At 55.3% G+C, this 23,671-nt stretch overlaps 1 protein-coding gene across 2 annotated transcripts; it reads right to left on the bottom strand.

Moving 5' to 3' along the window:
* Positions 1-431: 431 nt before the first annotated feature.
* Positions 432-23,017, bottom strand: MEF2B (myocyte enhancer factor 2B). Of its 2 annotated transcripts, XM_042978679.1 has the most exons (10): positions 22,340-23,017; positions 18,129-18,245; positions 5,093-5,175; positions 3,895-4,098; positions 2,794-2,928; positions 1,936-2,083; positions 1,633-1,766; positions 1,445-1,538; positions 1,161-1,272; positions 432-843 (listed from the first exon to the last, which is right to left on the bottom strand). In XM_042978679.1, the coding sequence occupies exons 3-10, from the start codon at positions 5,144-5,146 to the stop codon at positions 618-620; spliced, it is 1,107 nt and encodes a 368-aa protein (XP_042834613.1). In that variant the 5' UTR covers positions 5,147-5,175; positions 18,129-18,245; positions 22,340-23,017; the 3' UTR covers positions 432-617. The 2 variants fall into 2 exon arrangements, with proteins under 2 accessions (XP_042834613.1, XP_042834614.1); XM_042978680.1 differs by lacking the exon at positions 18,129-18,245.
* Between the last annotated feature and the right edge of the window lie 654 nt (positions 23,018-23,671).

Here is a 23,671-nt window from a genome sequence, read left to right on the forward strand (position 1 = left end):
TCTTGCTGTAACCCAGCCTAGGGGCTTCCCCTTGTGCACAAGGCCCGACATCCAAATGAGGTGAGGGTAAATAGCCCAGTCTCTCGCCCCTGGAGTGGAACCACATTAGGTGCGCGCTCTGAGCGGTTCCCCGGGGTCCTCAGGGGGAGGGGGAGGGGGGCGGTGCTGCTCTCGAAATCACCTGCTCCCTGGCGCCCCTGCAGGGCTCTTCCCCGCCACGCCCCTCCCCCTCAATGGCCTTCCTCCGGGATACCCATCCTCGAATCCTTGTCTCAGGGTAGGGTTCTCATCTCCCAAACCGAGACAAGGCAAGGCTGAAGTCTCTTGGGAAAAGATGGGAGGATCCGGGAGTGGTGGTGGCTCTGAGCAGCGACAGACAGATAGTTTCATCCACGGACACCAGAAGTGTTTTATTGGTGGATACACACACAGGAAAGGGAGAAAGGAGCCCCTCCGCCCCCACCTCCGACCGTGGATCCGAACGCCAGGCCCTCACTTCGGAGGGTCGTAACTGCTGGGTCTTCTCTAAGGACGCGGAGAAGGATGCGGGGAAGGGACCCCACGTGCCCTAGCCCAGCCCCGCGTGGGAAGAAGGACCGGTGCCACCCCTGGGTCCACTACCGGGCCCAGCCGTCCGCAGTGGGCAGCCGGCGCAGGGGGGGGCCTGGCCGTAGGGGCTCTGCCAGGGGCCGGGACAGGAGCAAGGGGTAGGGGAAAGTCTTGGGAAAGTCGCCGGGGCCCCCGGGGGCTGGCGAGAGGCGCTCGGACTTGATGTTGACTGGGGGGGTCGGCGGGGAGGCGCCGCGGGTGGGGGGACCCTCTTCACCCAGGCTTCGACCCCCACTGCAGGGAGAGAGAGAGAGGAGAGCCATGAGCTCAGCGGGGAAGGGAGGAAAGCCAGGGAGGTGGCACGGCGTGGGCAAAGGCTCGGCAGGAGGACCTTGGGAAAGGAGTGGGTGGCGATCCCTCTTGGGGCTTCCAAAATAGCCACCCATCCTGAGCAAGAACAGTCGGACGGGGCTGAGTGTAGAACCAGAAGTGGCCACCAGGGGTCAGCTTTGGCCAGGGGCTTCAGAAGACGGAGGGACCCCCCCCCCCCCAAACACACACAGCGACCCGAATTGGGGAGGGAAGAGAGGAGAGGCAGTTAGGGTACTTACCTGGGCTGGGGAGGAGCGGCTGGGGGCCCATCACCCCTCGAGTGCTGCCAGGGAGCCAGGGTGGGGGGCTGCAGCAGGCCAGGGGGCGGCGGGGGGTCTCCCAGGCTATATTCTAGGGGGTAGGAGGAATAAACTGAGGCCCTGACCTCAGGGAGCCCTTGCCCAGCCAAGTCTGACCTATCCCGCCCACCAGTTCAGAGTTCTGGCGGGTGGGGAAATGTTGACACCCACCCCCAGCGGGGGTAAGGATGTCTCCCACGGCAGGGCAAGCGGAGGGTGCATACCTGGGGGGCCTGCGGGGAGAAAGGGGAAACTCCCCAGTGGGGGTCCCGGAGCTGTGGCAGAGCACGGACTCTGTAGGCTACCATAGAGGCCTCTCTGTGGGGAGACAGGGAAAAGGGGAAACTGAGGCCCACACCCCAGGCCATCCTGTCTTCCCCCATCAGCCCTGCCATACCTTCCCCTCACTCACTGAGGTGCTCAGTCCCCCTCGGGCCCCCGCCAGGCCACCAGGCAGGTCCGGCCTCCGCCCATCTGCTGCCAGGTACAGGGGTGGTGGCGTCTTGTTGGCAAGGTGGCTTGGTGAGAAGAGAGGGTGTGCCAGGCCTGAAGAGCAGGAGACCCCAGAGAGAGGGCACGTGGCCTGTCATCTAATGAAGTCTGAGGTCCAGAGGTGATACACACAGACAAGCAGTGCCGGAGCCAAGATCCCCCCCTTCAAGCCTCCCTGGGACTCCCACCTCCTTCTCCCCCAGGGCCTATGCCCCATGCTCACCTGGGGGCCCAGCTTTGGGGGCTGCTGGCCGGAAAGGGGATGGGCGGCTCTGGGCCGGCAGGGCCTCCCCAAGCCCACTGGGGTCACAGCCTGGTGGGGGCAGGGCCCCATATACCATGTCCGGGCTGGGCATAGTAGGGGCTGCTGGCTGAGGGCAGAGAGGACGGGATTGGTTGGAGGCACGTGGAGATGAGGGCTTAAGTCCGAGACAGAAAATCAGGGGCCAGCCTCCACCTCTGGAAGCCTTGCTCCTCCTCCCTCTGGCCTACCCCCATATGGCTGAAGGAGACTGTGTCTGGGGCCGTCACTTCTTGACAGGCCCAGAGCTGAAGCTTCTTCTTTTTTTTTTTTTTAATTTTATTAATGTTTATTTATTTTTGAGAGAGACAGAGCATGAGCAGGGGAGGGGCAGAGAGAGACGGAGACACAGAATCCAAAGCGGGGTCCAGGCTCCGAGCTGTCAGCACAGAGCCCATTGTGGGGCTCGAACTCACGAACCGTGAGATCATGGCCTGAGCTGAAGTCAGCCACTTAACCGACTGAGCCACCCAGGCGCCCCTGGAGCTGAAGCTTCTTACTCAGCACAGACTTGGCACTGAGGAGGCTTCCCGGAGTGTTTGATGAATCAAATAAATACAGTAGGAAGGAAATGGTTGTCCATTGAACTCTTATTCATCCTTCAAAGCTGCAGCTATAATGCCTACTCCTCCAGGAAGCCTTCCCTTTCCACCTAGGCAGAGATCTGCTTCCAGACTCTAGGCTTCTTGGCCTTAGGTCCCTGTCTTAGTCTCAGCCCTAACCACTTGGGCCTAGGAGGTGAGGGAGGGCCCCTTCATAGTGGCACAGGGAGTCACTTACATAGAGCCGGGGCCGGGGCAAGGCTGGGTCACCCCCATCACCTGCCAACCTCCGCACCTTCTCTCCTGGCCCCTCAGGCCCCTCATCTGGCTCCAGCTCTGGTCCATCGAGGCCCACACCTCTCCGCTTCAGTGTCTGTGGAAAGAGGAGACAATAGGGTGACTCTCCCTCCAGCCTAGCCAGGGAACCTGGTTCTAGAGGAGAGGGAAGAGCCCTACCCATCCAGCTCGGTGGGTGGACAGGAGTGCAGGCACAGCCTGTTCCAGCCAGATCCAATTGACCAAAGCCCGAGTGCATGATCACCCAGTCAATTCCAGAGAGGCCCAGGTTACACGGTGGGGGCTGAGATCCACCAGGACCTGCTGGCACTGTCCTAACACTCCTCCTGAATATGACCCTGGTGGTTCTGTTCTGCACTCACGTGCAGCGTCAGGGCCTGGAGTGCAGTAGGTGTTTAATAAATGCTGGCAGACTGAGCACCTGAGGACAACTTTATAGGCCTTCCTGAGCTGCTTCCTCCTGGACCTGCCCATTCCTGGACCCCTGCCTCTCCTTTGACAGCTTCTCCTCATCCTCCTGAAACATTAAGGGTCCCCAGGCGCCATCCTAGGCCTGCTGGTCTCTCCAGCTTTGTGGCTTTAGCTTCCCAACTTGCATACAAACTCCCATATCCAAAGGGACAGTGATCTTGACCATCCGCTAGTGCACCGGCTGCTTCTGCCTCTTCCTCCTGAGGACCCAGCAGCTCAGACAAAAACACTCCTGGACTTCAGTGAGGTGGGCTTGCTCACTGGGACACTGGGACACTCAATGTGGCCTTTCAGTTCTGTTTCTGGACACCCCAAACAGGCGACAGGATTAAATGAGATGATGTGCGAAAGAGACACAGCGCAGCCCTCGATGCACAGTGACTGATGTTTTTATTTCTACTCTTCAGGCAGCTGACCCTGGGAGGGACCCTACATTACCCTGCACCTGCTTTTACCAGCAGTAAAGCCAATCTGCAACACTCATCTTTCGTGCAAACCAAGAGTCCCCAGGCTCCAAGCGAGCACAGTGAGCTGGACCTCAGGGCGCTGGGGAGGAGGGCGCCAAGGGTACCTCGAGGATATCGGTGTTGGTGCGGCTCTCGTGGGGCTCACTGTACTCCGTGTACTTCAGGAGCACGCGGTCCATGTCTGTGCTGGCATACTGGAAGAGGCGATTGGCGCTGTTGAAGATGATGAGGGCGATTTCGCAGTCGCAGAGCACGCTCAGCTCATAGGCCTTCTTCATCAGCCCAAACTTCCGCTTGGTAAATGTCACCTGGACCCAGGACCCACAGGCAGAGTGGGAGAAGACATGGATTTGGGGTGGCATGGGGGAGACAGAGGGGCCTCACTACTCCCTGAGCAGGCCTTATGATCCCGTGCCTGGCACCTGCTCCCTCTTTCACACTTCTCAACCTGACAAACTCCTAGTTTTTAACATTTTTATTTACGGGGCGCCTGGGTGGCTCAGTCGGTGAAGCGGCCGACTTCGGCTCAGGTCACGATCTCGCGGTCCGTGAGTTCGAGCCCCGCGTCGGGCTCTGTGCTGACGGCTCAGAGCCTGGAGCCTGTTTCGGATTCTGTGTCTCCCTCTCTCTGACCCTCCCCCGTTCATGCTCTGTCTCTCTCTCTCTCTCTCAAAAATAAATAAACGTTAAAAATTTTTAAAAAATAAATAAATAAATAAAATAAAATTTTTATTTACTTATTTATTTATTCATAGAGAGAGCACACGAGTTGGGGACAGGGGCAGTGGGAGAGAGAGAGAACTTAATAAGCAGTCTCCAGGCTCAGTGCAGAGCTCGATCGGTGCAGGGCTCGATCCCATGACCCTGGGATCATGACCTGAGCTGAAATCAAGAGTCAGAAGCTCACCCGACTGAGCCACCCAGGCGCCCCTCAACCTGGCAAACTCCTACTGGTGCTTCAAAGACCCAGCCCAAATGTCCTCTCCTTTGGGGAAGTTTTCCTTGGTCTCTAGGACAGAGCCTACACTCTCTCTCTGAGCTTCCTCAGGTCTGTGCCTCCCTCTGGATCAGCCCTGTGAGTTGGGTGTGTTTGTGTCCAGCTCCATCTCTCCTATGACTGGGGCTTCAGTCATCAGGGAGAATAAACGAATAAACCATCATGAAAATGAGCAAATGCTACATTTCAAACTGCGGACACCACATCAAGTTTCCCCAATCCCCTGTAGCCCCCCCCTTTGCCCAGTCTGTATCCACTGCCAAGAATGCCTTTCCCCTGACCACTGTTGTACCCACTGAACTCACCTGCCGATTCCTTTGGTCCAGAATGCGTGAGATCTGGATTTTTTTCCTCCCCATTGTCCCAGGCTTGGTGGAGAGAACTTGGCCTTGGGGGGAAGGAAAAGAGGACAGAGTGGGTACAGGAGAGAGTGAGACCAGGCATCCAGCCTCCCCTCTGTCTTCCACCTGCATCCGCCAAGCACTGAGGGGAAGACGTTGGGGGAAATCAAGGCAGGCTGGGTTACCTCCACAGCCCCCCCCTCAACCAGCCCAGGATAGAGTACATGCTCAGTGAACACCTTTGGACCAACTCCACACGAAGAGAAGGCTGACCAAGGGCAAAAGATAGAGGCACAGGGGCACCTGGGTGGCTCAGTTGGTTGAGCGTCTGACTTTGGCTCAAGTCATGATCTCATAGTTCATGAGTTCGAGCCCCACATCGGGCTCTCTGCTGTCAGCAAGGAGCCCGCTTTGGATCCTCTGTCCCCCTGTCTCTCTCTGCCTCTCCCCCACCTGCGCACATGCTCTCTCTCTGTCAAAAAAGAATAAATATTTTAAAAATTAAAAAAGAGAAAGTTATCCCTCTTAAAAAAAAAAAACAACTTTGAAGTTTATTTATTTAGAGAGAGACAGAGTCAGCACAAGTAGGGGAGGGACAGAGAGAGAGGGAGACAGAGAATCCCAAGCAGCCACGGGGCTCAAACTCACAAAATTGTGAGATCCTACCCGAGCCGAAATCAAGAGTTGGACACTTAACCAACTGAGACACCCAGGCGCCCTGAAAGTTATCCCTCTTAAAAAACAAAAACAAAAACAAAAAGAGAGAGAGAGAGAGAGAGAGAGAGTTACAGATGCCCCGCCCCTACCTCTAAAACACAACAAGCTGGTAATTGTAGGACCTCCAGGGAGCCTGACCTCCCTACGCCCCCCTGTGTGTGCAGTGGGGATAACAGTGTCATGATCAGCCCAGTGTTGTCAGGAGATAAAATAAAGTAGCCCATGTGAGGCATTTAGATCTGCCCGACACACAGGTGCCACATAAGCACCGCTATTACGAATACTGGCAACAGCCTAAAAGCCCTTGACAGGCCAGGTTGGAGGGACCTCCGATGCTGATATCTGGCGGCTCTAAGGATACATTGTTCACTGAATCACTAACCCTGAGCCACTGGAAGAAAGCCTGGTCCCCACGTTGGACACCTTTAACTCATTCAATCCTATAACAGCTCCCCAACAAGCAAGATTGAGGGCTGTGGTTACAAGTAAACACATATTTAAAAATTGCATTGAGAGTAGAAAAAAGACTAGAAGGAAATACACAAGATAGGAGTCACTGCTGGGTGGAAATTTATGGGTGAATTTTCCCTCCTTTTTAAAAAGTTGACATGCGATCACACAACCTAAAATTAACCATTTTAAAGTGTGCAATTCAGGGGCACCTGGGTGGCTTGGTTAAGCATCTGACTCTTGATCTCGGCTCAGGTCATGATGTCACCATTCGTGAGTTCAAGGCCCCCTTTGGACTCTGCACTGAGCATGGAGCCTTCTTGGGATTCTCTCTCTCTCTCTCTCTCTCTCTCTCTCTCTCTCTCTCTTTCCCTCTTTCTCTGCCCCTCCCACACTTGTGCGTGCTCTCTCTCTCTCTCTCTCGCTCTCAAAATAAATAAATAAATTTTAAAAAAAGTTCCTTCTAGGGGCACCTGGGTGGCTCACTCGGTTGAGCATCCAACTTCAGCTCAGGTCATGATCTCATGGTTTGTGAGTTTGAACCCTGCATCAGGCTCGCTGCTGTCAGAGAAGAGCCTGCTTTGGATCCTCTGTCCCCCTCTCTCTGCCCCTCCCTTGCTCATGCTCTCTCTCTCTCTCAGAAATAAACATTGAAAGAAAAATACCTTCTAAAGTGTGCAATTCAGTGGCATTTAGTGCATTCACAGTGTTGCACAACCACCACCTCCAGGTGGTTCCAGAAATTTTTGATCCCCCAAAAGGAGGCCCCATGCCTATTAGCACTCATTCCCCATGTCCCTCCCCCAGCCCCTGTCAAGCACTAATCTACTTTCTGTCTGTATGGATTTGCCTGTTCTGGACATTTCATGTAAATGGAATCATACAATGTGTGGCCTTTGGTGTCTTTTTTCTTCCCTTTTTGATTTTCTGAATTTTCTAACTTTCCCCTCTCTTATTCTTAAAAGAATAACGGGTTGGGGTGCCTGGGTGACTTAGTCGGTTAAGTGCCCAATTTTTTATTTCAGCCCACGTCATGATCTCATGGTTGTGAAACTGAGCCCTACGTCCTGGGCATAGAATCTGCTTAAGATTCTCTCTTTCTCCTTCTCCCTCTGCCCCTCTGCTGCTGTCTCTCTCACTCTCTCTCTTTCTTAAAAAAAAAAATTATTTATTTATTCATTGATTTATATGTAACAGGTGGGAGGAGGTCTGGACAACCAGAAAAGACGTCAAGTTTGGAGCCCAGACAAGGGTTTGGACCCGAGTTCTGCTTGAGAGAAACCTTGGAACGTTCTCATGAGGACCTTGGATCTCCCTGGAGGGGTGCTCAAGGGTGAGAATGGGTAGGCCTTCCCCAGTGCTCCCCATTCAGCAGGGGTGCTGGGAACAAAGGAGTCACATTGCCCGTAGTGGGGCACTCACCCCACTCTACAGCCACCCCACGGCGTCCAAGACCCCCTCCACCAACTCTATGACCACATGACCTCCCAGCCCCTCTCATGTCACGGGTGACTGAGGCTTCGGGTGAGTGGCGTGCCCAGGGTCAGGTGAGCCTTGCTCAGGTCCCAGATGGCCTCTGACCCACTTGGCAGATCTCAGCAAGGGAGGCCTCTCCCTAGGCCTCAGTTTGCTGTTCTGTGGTTGGGCTGGGTATAAAATGCTGAGCACCTGAAACAAGGCCTGGGAATGAGCTCTTGGGAAGTGGAGGAAAATGTGGGTCCATCTCCAGGAGCAGCCATACCTGCTTCCCAGACTCCAGTCTCAGGAGTTTGGGCAGGACCCTCAGAGTCCCAGGGCCCAGGAGTGTTAGACACTGTCATATGCGGCCTGCTATGTGACCCTAGGTGTGCCCTCCACTCTCTCTGGTCTGTGTCTCTGAGTAGTCACAACTATGCAGAGCCAGGACCCATGGGAGCCCCAGCCCCGGCCCCCTAGCTCCAACTTGACTTGCTAAATTTAACTTCCCAGGCTAATTTTAATCCCCGGCCGGAATCGGGTGCGTTCCCACGACTGGGACATGTTGCCCCCGCCCTGACAGGTCCCTGGGGACCGGAGGGGGGCACTGGTCCGGAGGTCCTGGTGCCAAGGTGGCTCCGGAAATGCCCCCGTGCCTGGGGTCCCATGGGAACAAGGGACTTAGACGTGAGTCTCCGGGCCTGGAAGATTCGAATCTTGACCCTTTTCAAACTGGACCCTTTCCTCTCCGTCCCCAGTTTAGACAAGGACGTCCTGGCCAGGGCAGAGTTCACATGACGAGGGAGCCCCGAGAGCCAGAAGGCCGGGGTTGGCGGGGGGTGGGGGTCTCTGCACTGAGACTCAAAAGCGGAGACAGGAAGTGAGTTCCATTTAGAAGCAAGAGCAGGTACAAAGGCCCTGAAGGACACACTAACAAGGAGGCCAGGAGGAGAGGCCATAGACGCAGGGCCTCTCTGGGTCCTCTGGGCTGTGAGGAGGACTGTGGGTTTTGGTCTAAGAGTGACAGAGGGCCCTGAGAGGGTTCCGAGCAAAAAGGGATGGAGGTTTGATTTATCATTTAAAAACTTTAGCCACAGCTGCCATGGAGAGCAGGACTGTCGGAAGCCGGGCTAGAGACGGCAGGAGACTTGAGGAGTAGACCAGGGCTGTGTCCATCTGGCCAGAGGCAGGGGGTGAGGCCCCCTCTGTCCTAGGCTGGCATCGTACGCTTTAAGTCACTGTGCTCCAGGGGTCTTTGGTTCCTCTGCTGGCATGCCACCAGACCCTCTGCCATCTCTGGGGCCAGGCCTGACAGATGCCGGTGGGCTTATGCAGGGCTTTGACTCTTCTGAGTCTTGTGATCCTGAAACCCCCAATCCTCACCCAAGAACCAAAGTCATCTCCATTCTGGCCCTTAAGGGATCTACCCAACACACAGCTCTGCTCATACCCCTTCCTGCTCACACACTCTCCGTGGCTCCCCTCTGCCCTCAGGGGAAAGTGCTAGTCCCCAGCCTGGCATTTGAGGCCCTGCCCCAATCAACCCCTGCCCATCTTAATCTACCTTCAATGAAATGACTCTGCTTGGAAAGCCCTTTTTTCACTTGGCCAACTCCTATTCACACTTCAAAACCCAGCTCAAAACATTTATTCCTCCACGAAGCCCTCCCTGCCCTCACTCTGGATTCCTACAGCTCCCGAAGTTTCCCTCCAGTTTTGACCCCATGGAGCTAGGGGTACGTATATCCGGCTCTGTCTCCCTCAGACTGGAAGCCCCTCATAACCAGATTTAGTGAATGGAGCAGGTCAAGAGAGACTCTGAACTCCCCCCCAGCTTCCCTCAACAACTTCCTCTCAGACTCCCCCAGCTGACTCCCTACCCAGAAATACATGGGCATGCAAATCCAGTCACTCAGCGTTGACCTGTCTCAAGCCCAGGTGTGAAGGGCCAGCCAAGGAATGCGGAGGCGGAAGGCCCAGGGTGTGCATATATATTTGTACTCACATGCAAATCCCCACTGAGCCGCAGACAGACCCAGCGGCCTGGTCTCCAGATGTTGGCGTGATCGGAACTGCTGGGGGGAGGTGGCAGCACATGCTGAATGTGCCAGGCACGAGGGGGGAGGCCTCTTCTGTGCACACATTCCCCACCCCCACCCCCCAAAAAATATCCAGCCAGAAAGCAGAGAGCTTGTAGCAGCTGCCCAGCAGAGAAGCCGAGAAATGGACCCATTGACCTGGGAATGGAGCAGCGAAGGAGGGTCAGGAGAAACCCAAGAAGGCATCTCAGAGGAGGAAGCATGTAGTTGGGCCTTGGTGGACAGGCTGGATGGGGGCCTGAGCAGATGGGCAGGGGGTGGGCATTTGAAGCCGAGGGTCCAGCACCTCCCTCCCTTTTTCTGCACATCCTCATGCTTAGCAGGTATGAAGTATCAACCATGTGCCAACCATTGTAATAAGCTAACCGCAAAGGAAGTAGAAAGTTTAAGTAGACCAATGACCATAGAAGATTAGAAAAGTGACACGAGACCTACCATTAAAAGGACAACAGGAAAAAAAAAAAGGACAACAGGACCAGATGGCCTTAAAGGTTCTTTTATCAAACCTCAAGGAAGAGGCAAGTGCAATGTTATTTAAACTAACTCAGACCTTTGCAAACAATGGGAATCGCCCCCAGTCATTTTGATGAAACTATCGCATGTCAGAACCCGACTAAGTCCAAATCAAGAGAAGTATTGACCATGAGAGGGGTGAGCCAGGCATTTCAGAAAAGACCTCTCCGAAGAGGTGAGATTGGAGCCAAGACCTGAAGCACGAGAAAGAGACAGCCAAGCAAGGGAAGAGCCAGTAGCGGGAAGATCGAGGGGGAAGGGTGTTCCTGGCAGGGGGAACTCCGAGGGCAAAAGTCTGCAGCGATCATGAGTTTGGCATTTTAAAGAAATCATGGAAGACTGTATGGCTGGACAGCATGGCGGTGGGGAGAGGGAGAGAGGTGGCGGTGGGGAAGACTGCAGGGGTCGGATCACATAAGGCCACAGTGAAGACCGTGGGCTTTACTCCGAGGTCAACGAAGAGCCATGGAGAGTTTGGGGGCACAGGATGTAATTTTACAGGTTTAAAAATCCCCGTGCATTCTCTTACATTGCTGGTGGGAAGGGACAGAGGTAGAGCCACTCTGGAAAGCTATCTGGCATCTGCTAAAGCTGAATATACATCTTCCCTATGACCCAGCAATCTCTCTCCTCAGTATTCACCCAAGAGAAATGGATCCATATTTTACCAAAGGACAACACCGACAAGAGTGTTTTCAGTAGCTTCGTTCATCATGGCCCCAAGCTGGAACCCACCAAATGCCCTCAATGGGAGAATCAGTTAGCACTTTCTGGTAGATTCTATGATGGACGGTAAAAGGATGCACTCCAGATCCACGCAACCACACAGGTGAATCTCTCAGACCACACGTTGATTCAACAATGCTGGACTGGACAGAGGGGACACACTGTATAATTCCATTTACGTGCAGTTGTAGAGTAGGCAAAGCTCACAGTGATGAACGTCACACAGTGGCCATCCCAGGCAGGGTGCCATGACAGAGCAGTGGGAGTTTCAGGGGTTCCTCCCCGGTCCAGAGTCCAGGTACACAGACGTGTTTAGTTTGTGCCAATGTATTAACCCTACTCCAATGATTTGTGCATCTTTCTCTCTATGATTTATCTCAACCAAAAGATTTTTTTTTTTCTAAAGCTTCTCCTGCTCATGACTGGTGTGGGGAGTAGCGTCTAATAAGGACAAGGAAAGGCCCGGACAGGTGTCCAGTGGGAGACATGAGGCCTGAACTAGGACAGGGGCAGAAGTGGAAGAATTGCTTGGCAATCAAAGGGCCAGGATGCACTGGTGGCACGCTTGTGGGGGGAGGGGGAGGAGCCCAGGGTCCCAGGCCTGAGCACTGTGCAGGGGAGGGCGGAGAGGACAAAGGAAGATTTTATGAGTGCCTGGTGGTCACTAAGTCAATCAACAAACACCTCTGGGGTCCTTTGGGCCATAGACTGTCACCTCCCAGGCCTGGCAAGATTATTTAGCACTTTGGTGATAGAGATATGGGGCTGAGGAAGAATGCCACCCTCCCACGGATGGTTCACCCGTGGCAGTCTCCCCAGCGGGGGGCTCAGTTTTCTCACCTGTAAATGGGGGTGAGAATCCTTCTCCCACCAGTTGGGGAGAAGCGGGTGGTGGATGGCTCTGCTGACCTTATCTTCTGGCCTTCCAGAAGCCAGAAGGAAAAAGGGCCGGGCCTTGGAACTGGGGGCGCTGAGTCAGCATGCCATCTTGCAAGACCACAGCAACACTCACACGGTGACACGCTGGGTGACATCGAGCCCCCATTTCCTCCCCCCATAAAATGGGTCACAGAATTCTGACCTCAAAGGCCTTGAAGCAAGGGTTTGAGAGAACAGATCAGGGGTCCATCAAGTTCCCCTTCTTGGTTCCCAGTGGGGCTTTAACGAGGGGACGAGTGGCGAGCCACACTGCCAGACCCCTGAGCCCAGAGGCCACAGCTTGGTGGGGCACCCGCACCGGGAAAGGAGGGGAGGAAAGGAGAAGTGAGAGGCAGGTGGGTGGCGGGGGGAGGTGAGGGCCCGCGGGGACGCGGCGAAGCGGGGAGGGGGCGCTGCTCCTGGGTGGCTGCAGCGAATCAGGCCTGCGGCCCCGCCTCACGCAACCCAGGCGGTGGTTTCATCACCTGCTCCCCAAGTACCTCATTACAGGCAACAGGAAGAGCCCCTTGGAAATCCGGGACACCCCCCCCCCATCTCTTGAGGGCTCAAGCAGTTCTGACCCCAGCTGCCAGCGACCCTCCCCTCCCCAGCAGGGGCCCTGGGTCCGCCTCCTACCCTGGGGGCCTAGGGAGATGGTGCCCCAAGTGGGGGGCCTCTGTGGGTGACCTAGAGGCTGGCTCAGCCCACAGTGGTCCCTGAGGGTAGGTGGGTTCTGGCAGTGACTCTGGTGTGGCCAAACTTCTGTGGGCCTCAGTTTCCTCCACCAGAAAATGGGGAGAGTCAGAGCCAGTGAGCTCGGGGACAAGGCTTCACAGTAGGGGGTCTATACATGCCCTTCCCTCCTACCCTGCCCGGGGAGCTTTTCTGGTCACTGGGCCCTGACCTTCGGTCATCTCTACTCAGCCCTGGGAGGTGCCCAGATCAGAGCAAGGGTCCTAGGCAGATCCAGGCAGGAGGACTGAGGAACAGGGACGCAGGGATAAAGCCCATTCCTCAAATGGACAGATGAGCGTAGGGAGAGTCCATACATAAGGAGACCCCCCAAACACATGCAGAGCCCCTCAAAATCCACAGATGCTTAAAACATATACAGATCTGGGGGCGCCTGGGTGGCTCAGTCGGTTGAGTGTCCAACCAGCTCAGGTCATGATCTCACCATTCGTGAGTTCGGACCAGGCATTGGGCTCACGGCTGTCGGCGCAGAGCCCACTTTGGATCCTCTGTCCCCCCCCCCCCCTCTCTGCTCCTCCCCCGCTCACACTCTCTCAGAAAGTAAACATTAAAAATAAAACATATACACATCTCCTGGACACACATATCACCTTCAAACACATGTGGATCACTCCATGCAAAAGGCCCCCAAAACTCACGCAGTCCATAATACATGCAGACCCCCCCCAAACCCATACAGCTATCCAAACACACATATTCCCAAAAGACACCCAGATCACCGTGTATATGCAGACCCCCAAATACACACACTGAGACCACAACACATTCCAGTTCTCCAAGTGCACACAGACTCCCAAATATGCACAGACACCCCCAAACATACCATGCCCCCCCCCCCAGTACAGGCATGCTTGTCGTCCATTTCCCATAGATGCCAGACACACGTAGGGCCCCCATGCCCGCGGTGGTATTGCCCAACCTTCTGGCTTCTTGGGGAAGAGTGGTCAGCAGCTCCAGGGGAGAGATGGGGGTTGGGGAGTCTGTGGGAAGTGAGCGTCTGTGGGGGGCACGTACATGGACGCTTCATGGGAGTCACAAGCTATATTGGTGCAGGAGGCAGGTGACTGTATGGATCTTCGTGGTGTTCCTGGGAACTGTGGGGGGGTCTAGGGGTGTGGTGTGTCACCCACAGGTGGCTCTGAATCCCAGAAACTGAGAATGTTCCAGTTGGAGAAGGCCCCTTATGGTCCTTTGTCCATAGGTCCCTTTGGCACCCATAGGGGAACTGAGGCCCAGCGGCGTCCCTCAGACCTCGCCTCCCCCAGTCTTCTCCTTAAGGGGCCCACTGTGGCCATGTGCTGAGAGGGTTGTGGCTGTAGGCCTGGCCAGATGAGGGTTCAATTCCTGGCTCCACGCATACTCGTTGCCTGACATGTTCTGAGCCTTAGTTTCCCCATTTGTACTACGAGTCCCTGGGAGCTCCCCAGGTGCCCACTACCTGTCCTTCCTCTTTAGAAAGGCCTCATCTACCAGCAAATACCCAGTACGCCTTCTGTCCCTTTTCGGGCACCTGACACACCAGCCCCAAACAGACCTGCTACATTCTCATCACTAGGCCTTTGCCCAGGCTGGGCCTTCCCCCCCGGAAAGCCCTTGTCAGGTTTGAGGACATACCTCATATCCTTTGAAACCAGGCAAAAATCCCTTTTTCTGGAGGAGCCAATTTTCCCAGGAGAGATTCATCTCTCCCTGAGGCACTTAGCCCCACCAGATACTTTTTGTGCTTCGTTGTTACTTTCTGTGATGATCATGTTACCCTAGCATGTTCACTCAGCGAGGGCAGGGTGGAGCCTTCCCAGGGCCCTGCACACAGTAGGCCCCCCAGTCACCCTTCCTTGAATGAACGAGCCAACTGCTTAACAAATGGAAGAAACCCGTTCAGTTTTTTTTTCAAACACCTTGTGGCCCACAAGACAAATTTGAGCCCCACCCCCTCCCAGTTTGAGACCCTTGCTCTAACGGCCAACAGCACAACCCCCCACTGGAGGTGCTCAAGTGCCTCTCAGGCCAAGGTACGACTGTCCATTTGGGAAGGAAATCACGTCCTTCATCTGCCAAGAAGGCCAGTTTCTCTGTCACCGTCACTGCAAATGGAAGCCCACCACTCCCTCTTACCTCCCCGAGGGGGTTGGGTCCCTAAACCCCTGGAGCCGAGAGAGACTCTACATTCAGAACCCAACTTCCTGTCCCAGATTGGAGTCCAGGGTCACCCAAAGCACCCTGTGATGTTCCCAAGCCATAGGAGCAACTGCAGGGAGAGCCCAAGATTTCTCTCTTTGTTCCAGAGAAAGAGCTCCCCATGGGAACCCCAGAAATTCATCCCCTGCGGCCAAGGCCTCCCTGCTTGGGAAATTAACACATCTGTCAGCTCTGAGCGGAAGGGACTCAGCCTACAGACTGACAGACCTGAGATGTAGTCATCAAGGACCCAAAGATGGGGTCTTGGGGCATCCCTGGTCTCCACTCTCTTCCCCCAGAAATGTCTGAGAGCCCACCAGGTGCACGGGACATAGGGGTAGGGAGTGAACAGACCCAGCCTGACTTCCTCCATTGCCCAGTCCTGTGGGAGAGGTGACAACAGACACATAATCCTTTCAGAGACAGAGGCCTTCAAGGAAGAAATTCAACAGGGGGAAGGAGTAGGGGGTAGGTGGCAGGGGAGGGAACTGCATTGGGCCTTTCTGAAATGGGGGTCCTCAAGGACGAGAGGACATCAGCCATGTCAGGATGTGGGGGAGGGACTGCCTGGTGGAAGAAATGGCAGGTGCAAAGGACCTGAGGTGGGAGCATGCTGGTCAGGTTCCAGGTGCAGGGGAAGTCAGTGTGACTAAAGCACAGTGAATGAGGGGCACTACATGGGGCCTCAAGGGTGGGGATGAGAGGGTGGACTGCAGAGCAATGGGGAGTCATGGAGGGTGCATGAGCAGGCGAGGGCTGTGGTCTGATTCAGGATTTTCAGAAGACCCCATGGCTGCTGTGGGGAGAAGTCCTGTCAGGGCAGGAGACCAGGACAGCAATTGGTTGGAGACAGTGGGTGCTGTGGGTGTGGAAAGTGGACAGAAGCAGGCCTGTGCCCATGGCAGTGACTCCTTGTGCCAACCCTCCTCAGTTGCTCCCTTCTGAGGGCCCTGCCTTGACCCCAGGCAAACCTGGACCTGGAGGAGATCAGGCCAGGAAAGCTGACAGGCCTGAGGCCTCCTTGGCCCTGGTAGAGGGTGGGGTGATGGTGGGGGGCCTTGATGGGGTTCACAGGTACCTCCACTTGTCACAGTTCAGATGTCACCTCCTATTATTGAGCGCCTACTGTCTGCCCAGGCCCACATGCCACCTCATTTACACACAGGACCTGCCTGACCCACAGACAGCCCAGTGAAGCGGAGATTGCTATCCCCGTTTCACAGAGGAGGAGCCCGTCTTTCCCGGGCCACACAGAGAGACCCCCAGATTCTCACTCCAGCCTGGGCTTGAGCCCTGGGGCTATCTGGCTGTAGCCCAAACTCGCCACCCCTGCACGGTCTGGGAGGTGAGCCTGGATCACTGTTGGGATCCTAGACACTCATTCCTCAGCCTGAAGATGACCGGGAATCCTCACAAGCTCCCAGGGCACGGGCCCAGGAAGACCCTTTTGGGGGTTGAGAAATGGGACCCAACCTCTGTGTGTACCTCACAGGGATTCAAGGGCCAGGGTTGGGGTGAGCTCTCTGACCCCAAATGGGATCTCAGTGTATGATAAATCCTCTCTGAAAAATGACATCTGTGCATATGTGCCTCAAATCTTCTGGAAGGCCAGACCCCTAACATTTCTACACTCCTTGCATCTGAGTTGGGGGTCCCTTTCCCCTCTTAATTTGCATCTTCCATATGTCTTCCCGGTTGGGTAACGATTTCATGAAATAAATCATTAGTTGGAGATAGGATGTAAAACTGAGCTCAACTTGCTCAGGTCACAGGGGCAGCCACAGAGCTCAGAGAGGGGCAGTGATCTGTCTGAAGTCACAAAGAGAGGAGTGAGAGAAGGCTGGGCCCCTCGCTCCTGGATTTTATTCTTTGGCAGTGGCCCAGGAATAGCATTGAGCCTATCTTTTTTCTGAGGGGCCTGAATGTCTCCATCTGGCCTCAGTCTTCCCTCCCTGCAAAGTGGGGGCTTCAGACTAAATAAGCAGCTTCCGACTCTTGAAGGTGAGGCCCTGGGCCCTAAATGTTCTGAAATTCCATTCCCTGGAATCCAAGATTCACTCCTTGACTCAGACAGGCAGTGGTAGGCAGACAGGGGGACAGGATGGAGCAAGGCTGACTTCTCCCAAAGTCCCTTTGACCTTTGTAATCAAACCCCACATGCTTGTCTTTCCAACTCTAAATACTGTTTTGAACGCACTTTCTTTTACCCCAATAGTCTGAAAATTCTTATCACTGGATGCCAAATGTCCAGAGGTCCTGACCTTCCCGAGTGGGGATTCTAGGCCAGGACAAGCATGAGGCCTCAGCTATTTCTGACTTCTCAAGTCAGCAACAAAGGGACTGGAGATAGCCAGGTGGATCGGTCGGCCCTGTCTGCAGCCCTGGACCCTGAGAGAGGCGGAGGGGGGTGGGAGGAGCATAACTGCAAAAGTACCACTTTCATGTCAGCTTGTCATGTGCTGACAGTCTCGCAGGGCTGTGACTATCGTTCCTGTACCCATTTCCCAGATGGGACAACTGAGGCACAGGAAAGAGGGTGACCCAGGCAGCTGTGATCCCCCACCCAGGGCTCCACACCCCCTATCCTGCCCCCAGCCATACAGGCACCCCATGGGCCCAGCTGAGGCCCCGCATTCTCCTCGTGAAGCTCAAATCCCACGGGGCAGGCAAGGGTCATGGCAGTCACAGGCACACATGGATGGTTATGCCACACGCAGGTCTGGGGCAGTGACACAAAAGGGCACAGCCATAGCAGGAAGGCACCGGGCTGTGTACAGGGGCTTGGAGGGCATGCAAAGGAGTGCATCCCAGGAGAGGAGGACACCCCAGCTCACAGACCAGACATAAAGCTCACAGACACATCCAGGGGCTCATGGCCCCCCAGTTCCCCAAATGACATCAAAACCCTCAGACACAGGCCCCTTGGGCATACAACCTCTCAGAAACATAGCCCTTGGACTCACAATCCTTTGGACACACCCTCCCCCTCGAACACACCCCTCCGACTCACACCCTTTGGACACATAGCCTCTCAGGACACACAACCTCTCAGACTCACATCCTAGGACGCACATCTCTTAGACACACAACTCTCCAGCACACAGCAGCACACTTGGACCTCCAAACCCAACCCAAACCACAGATGCCGTTCTAAAGACACCACACAAACCTCGGCCCGACGCGACACGCACCTGCTGGGCCTGGGCCCTCTGGACGCTCAAGTACCAGCCAGGCAGCAGCAGCACAGAGCTCGGAGCGCAGGGCGGCCACAGGTGCCTTCGGGACGGGCGGCCCCGCCCCCTCGGGAGCTGATTGGGTGGGGTGGGGATCATTTGTATATAGGGCGCGTTCATGAGCCGTGATGGGCGGGCACTTGGGCGCGTCCCCGCCCCGGGAGTTCTGGGCACTCGGATTCAGACCCCGGAAGACGCGGAAATGGGGAGGGAGTGTAATGAAGAAAGGAGACCGGAGAGGGGGCTGGATCAGACCCGCCAGACTTCCCCCACCCTCACTAGGCGCCTGTGACCTTACTACTGTGACCCTGGCGCTAATTCGGACCTTGTCTCTAATTTGGACCACGGCTAGCCCCAACTCTAGACTTATTCTAAACTGAGTGAAATACAACTCTGACCCAAGACCCTGAAGGCCCCAGAGACGGAGCCCTTCTCGAAGCTAACATTGATCCTTGCTCTCGCCCAAATGGAGGGATTGCAGAAAGCTGGCTCTGGGATCGCCTGTGCGGGCTCGCTCATCTGTGCCTCCTGTAGCTAGATGTGTGCCTCACGTGTCTTGACAGGAAGGCAACAGACCCCTCGGCTTCTAGGCGCCGTCCTCCAGTTTAAAGGTCAGCTGTGTGTAGGGGGACTGGCTTCCAGAACTAGACTCCAGCCGAGACCTCTGCATCCACTCCCTCCATGGGATCCCAGCACCACCCAGCACACGTCTAGGCCCAGAGGGGAAATCAGAGCAGAATTAGTGAGTGAATCAATGTGAAAAGAATTACAGAATGAAGATGATTTTTGGATTGTGTAAGCCAGGAGAAACTCCTAGCCTGGCGAAGACAGAGCTGCCACACACTGCCCTGGCTCTGGGGAGTCAGGACTGGGCTAGAAGGGTTGGGGAGGGCTTCCCAGAAGAGGGGGCATTTTACTGGGCTTTGCGGCATGAACAGGAGCTTGCCACTGGGAGAAGGGTTTTCCAAGAGGCAACAGCACTCGCAAAGGTGCGGAGGCAGAGTGCGGAGCATTTTTTGGTGGAGGAGACGAGGCAGATGAAGCCAGAGAAGTGGGCAGAAGTAGATTGGGCTGGGCACTTGAAGGGAGGCTCGGAGAAAGAGAGGAGGGGGTCAGTTTGGGGCAGATAAAATGGGAGATCAAGTGGGTTGCAATGGCTGTCTGTTTTCCACCTTCTTGGAAGACAACAGGGGATGGCTAGACTCTTGGATTCTGTGGGGAACATGTGGAGATATCAATGTGTGGGGGACACTGAGGCAGGGAACTGGGGTTCTGGGAGGCCTCTCCTCAAACCTCAATCTACCCATCTGTGACATGGGCAGTTTGGATCCCTAGTCTGGGCAAAGCTTTCATCTTTGGACATATGCTAGGGTTCACGCTGTCATAAGAAGGTCCAGGGGTCCTGCCTCTGACCCCACTGCGCTGTCCCTCAGTGCCCAACACCAAACCTCTGGTGTCCCAAGGACACACCAGAAGCCAGACTAGGATGGGGGTGTCTGCCTTGGCTCCAAGGCACAGAATGAGGCTTGGGGAGCGTGGAGGTGGCTGGGGAGCCCCGGGCCCCCCGAGGGCTGCTCTGTTTACCCGTGGCTGCCCGCCCGTCTCTGATGCAACAGGCAGGCTCTGGTTACGTGAGGGCAGCAGCTGGAGCAGCTCTGGGAGCAGCCAGGGTGTGTAGGGAAGGGTCTGCCTGATCTGAGCTGGCTGGGCCTGCCCCCCCACGCATCCTCCTCCCTGCCCTTTCCCACCACTAGGGCTCCCTCCCTTGTTCCTGCCACTCCGTCCCCGCCCCCACTCATACTCCATGCCTCTTTCCCATTCTGGCCAGTTCCATCTTCTATCATTTGCACTCTGTTTCCTATAACAGCCCCTCTTTTTTGTCTCTACCCCAATTCCTGTCCTATACCCTCCCCCTTCAATGGTTATGTCACCCCATGTGAACCTTCATCCCCCATCAGGGCAAAGTCTCCACCTCGGTCTTTTCAGTTGAGGGGACACCCTTAGTTGCTAGAGTAAGAGGCTGGAGAGTAGAAGGGAGGGTTGGGGGGCAGGGGAGAAGAGAGTGGAAAGGGCCACAGAAGGGGATCTGGGAAGGGGGCCTAGAGGATGGGGTAGTTGGGGGTGGGTGGAGGCAGGAGTGCGAAGGTAAGGAGGTGGAAAAGCTGCTTCTCCCAAGTCCCCGTCCTCCAGATCCTTTCCCACAGTATCAGAAGGGGAAGGCTTTGACGGAGGCTTCATGGCAAGTGCAGTGTGGTCCGGCAGGCAGGGCCTCAGGGTTGAGAGCCTGGGTCCCCATCCCAGCTCTGGTTCCCACTCACTGCATGACCTCAAGCTGGTCACTGCACCACTGTGAGCCTGTTTGCTCATGTGAAAGTGGGGCAAACAGCAGCCCCTCCTCCTGGAGGCTAGAATCATTTCAAGGCCCACCTTCAAAGCCCCCTCCTCCCATTTGGGGCTTCTCTACCCCCATCCCTCCTTCCAGCCCAGCGCTGACCCAGGGGGTTGGAGATGTGTGTGTCTGACTCTGTCTCCCCCATATTGGAGGCTCCTCTGCCTCATGTGTAGTGGCACCAAAGGGGTATCTCTGAGGGTTTCTTGAAGAACTGGAGAGCCCCGGAGAGGGTCTGAGTGATGGTGGGGCATGGGGACCAAGCTGGAGGCATTCAGAGACCTTTCTGGGGGATGTGGCAGGGCTAGGAAGGGGTTTCCCAGCGGTAGTACCCCTCTGGGAGTGTACAGCAGGCCTGAAATAAAAGCCAGAACTTAGATTTGGGCTAAGGACAAAAAGCCAAAAGTGAAGTCTGATTCCCATTTTGACCACTGTGGATCAACTGGGGGCAAGTCACTGCCCTCTTGGGCCTCCTTTTACCCCATCCACAGATTTGAAAGAGGCTGGGGTGGTCCACAAGATCCCTTCCAGGTCATCCCCACCCTCATGGGTGCTAGGCTCCAGCTTGAACGCCCCATGGCACAAGGGAGCTCATTGCCTCTCTCCAAGCTTCCCCCACCTCCTGTCTCTGGGGCTCTCCTGGGAGCAGATCCTACTGAGTCAGGTCTGGGAGTGCCCACACCTCCACCCTGGCAAGGAAGGGAGGCTGCCAGAACAGCCCAGGAGCACATGGGGGCAGGTGCAAGGTCCTGCTGGGTAATCCTGCCTCATGGAATCTTAGTTCACTCTCTGAAAAATGGGAGCGAGGGCGTATGGGGTGAAAAAGGATAGAGGATCACAATGCACCTACCAGGACCGGCCAGGAAAGCGGACAATGACCACTTCCGAGGCCTGACCAAGGGTTTGCCTCTTGCGCCCCCTGGTGGCCCAGGGGGTGTGGGCGTTCTCTAGGTGGGAAGTGCAGGGATGGACATGCAAATGAAATGCAAATAAACCAGCCAAGTTCGGAGCCCTCTGACTTGGGAGTCGTGAGGGGTCTTCAGTCTAAAGACCTGATCTTTGAATGGAGAAGGCTGTTAGTCACTAGTTGAGATCGCACCCAGGGACTGTGGGTGATGGGGAGCCCTGGGAGGGTCTGGGGCACCCCAAGACTGCACCCTACTAGCTCACAGCACAGGAACAGTCCAAGGCAGCCCCTGGAAAATATGCAGTTCCCTCACTTAGCTGCCTGTTTCTCCTGCCGGTCTGACCCCTAGGTCTGACAGGGCTGGCCTGTCTTGCTCACCAGGGCATTCCCTGGGCAGGGCCTGGCCAACAGAGGGCAGTCAATGACTGCTGGATGAATGACTGTTTGATGGACAGGTAGAAGGACAGAAGGACGAGTGCCTTCTGAGTGGGCAAACGGTGACAGTGACTTGGTGGGGGGCTACACACCAGTCAGGGCCTCTAATCAGGTGGACCAGAGGATTCTCCCTCCCCACAACCTGGGCTGGGGCACGTGGGGAGCCAGGATGGGGCACAGAGGCCCCTAATACACCCTAGAAAGGGGAAAGAGAATGGACTCCTATTTCCTGGCAGTGGGAGGTGGTCCTTCTTCCATATCTCCTGTGTCCATGAACCCCTTCCTAGGCCCTCAGGCCCCTCCACAACACTGACACCCCACCAGGACCCTCCCTCTCTCCCGTAGGGTACCCCTGACCCTGCCGCCTCTCTTCCAACCACTCACAACACCTAGGGAAGTGTGGGGAGATCCTCTCAGAGCAGTCGGCCTGGGACTCACCCGGACTATACTTCAAACAACTCCATTCTGATCTTCCTGATGTCTGGTGCTGGATACCGCACTGGCAGCCAGCGGGCCTTGGAGGTGTACAAACTGCGGACCATGATCTTCCAGGCTTGAAATTCACAGTGGTCAGTGTGGGCTTTTCTGCAGTCAGCAGAAATGGACTCAAAGCAATTTTGGCAAATAGTTAAGTTAGAGACCAATGAAACTGAATAATCAAGATTTACTGGTGTCAGGTACAGTTGGATCCAGGACTCCATGCAGTGTTCTTGGGTCTCCCTTTCCAACTGCCTAGTTCAACAACCCTAGTGGGAAGACAGTGACTTTCCCAGGCTCCCCAGCAAAATTCTTGAGTGAGACCTCTCACAAGGTCACACGCTCATTTCTACTCAATCACTGTGACTTGGGAGGTGGTGGCTCTGATTGGCCAGGCCAGTGTCCCACATCCACACCTGGAATTAAAGATGGCTTTTCCATATGGCCTGAGCCTGGGGTGGGCATTTCTGCTCAAGACAGAATGCAGACCGTGCAGGCAGATACACAAATGTCCACCTCAGCCTGTAGAGAAGGCCCAATCCAGGCTTCTTTGTCCGGATGGAGAAAAGGAGGACCAGGGGTGCCTGGGTGGCTCAGTTGGTTAAGCATCTGACTTTGGTTCAGGTCTTTATCTCATGGTTTGTGGGTTCGAGCCCTGTGTCAGGCTCTGTGCTGACAGCTCAGAGCCTGGAGCCTGCTTCGGATTCTCTCTCTCTCTGCCCCTCCCCCACTCGTGCTCTGTCTCTCAAAAACAAATAAACATTAAAAAAAAACAGAAGAGAAAGAAAGAAAGAAAGAAAGAAAGAAAGACAGAAAGAAAGAAAGAAAGAAAAGGAAGAAAGACCAGACCAGAGAGGCCCAGCTCTAGGCCCCATGTTATACAGCAGGAAGCACAGTAGGACTAAGTCTCTGGAGTCTGCTGTGTGACCTTGTACAGGTCATGCCACCTCTCGAAGGCTCTCTTTCCCCATATGTATTTGGGGGTAACACCTGCCTTACCAGGCTGAGGATGAAAGATGAAAAGATAAGCCTTGAAAAGCCCCCAGTGTAGTTCCAGGCACACAGTGGGTGGTTGTTCCGGATTAACAGAGTGGCAATTACCGGTTGGGGGGGCCGTGGCCATGACTGTGTCCGTGATCAATGGGGGGCAGGTAGGAGTCCACAGGCAGCAAAGCCTTGTCTCCAGACATTCACAGAGGGGCCCAGAGGTGGCGCTGAGCAGAAGCAAGAGGAATGTGCTGGCCACACCTGCTTGGTCTTCAGTCCCTGCCAGATTCCACAAAGTTGTGTCCA

This window comes from Panthera tigris, chromosome A2, assembly GCF_018350195.1.
Source record: "Panthera tigris isolate Pti1 chromosome A2, P.tigris_Pti1_mat1.1, whole genome shotgun sequence".
Lineage (NCBI taxonomy): Eukaryota > Metazoa > Chordata > Mammalia > Carnivora > Felidae > Panthera > Panthera tigris.

Bases quoted from the DNA above. Each gene is read 5' to 3' on its own strand.
- MEF2B (XM_042978680.1), bottom strand. From the start codon at position 5,146: ATGGGGAGGAAAAAAATCCAGATCTCACGCATTCTGGACCAAAGGAAT. The intron at 4,099-5,092 runs GTGAGTTCAGTG...TCCTGGGTCCAG, and splicing joins TGGACCAAAGGAATCGGCAG to GTGACATTTACCAAGCGGAA. The intron at 2,084-2,793 runs GTAAGTGACTCC...CTCTGCCCTCAG, and splicing joins TGCCCCGGCCCCGGCTCTAT to CCAGCAGCCCCTACTATGCC.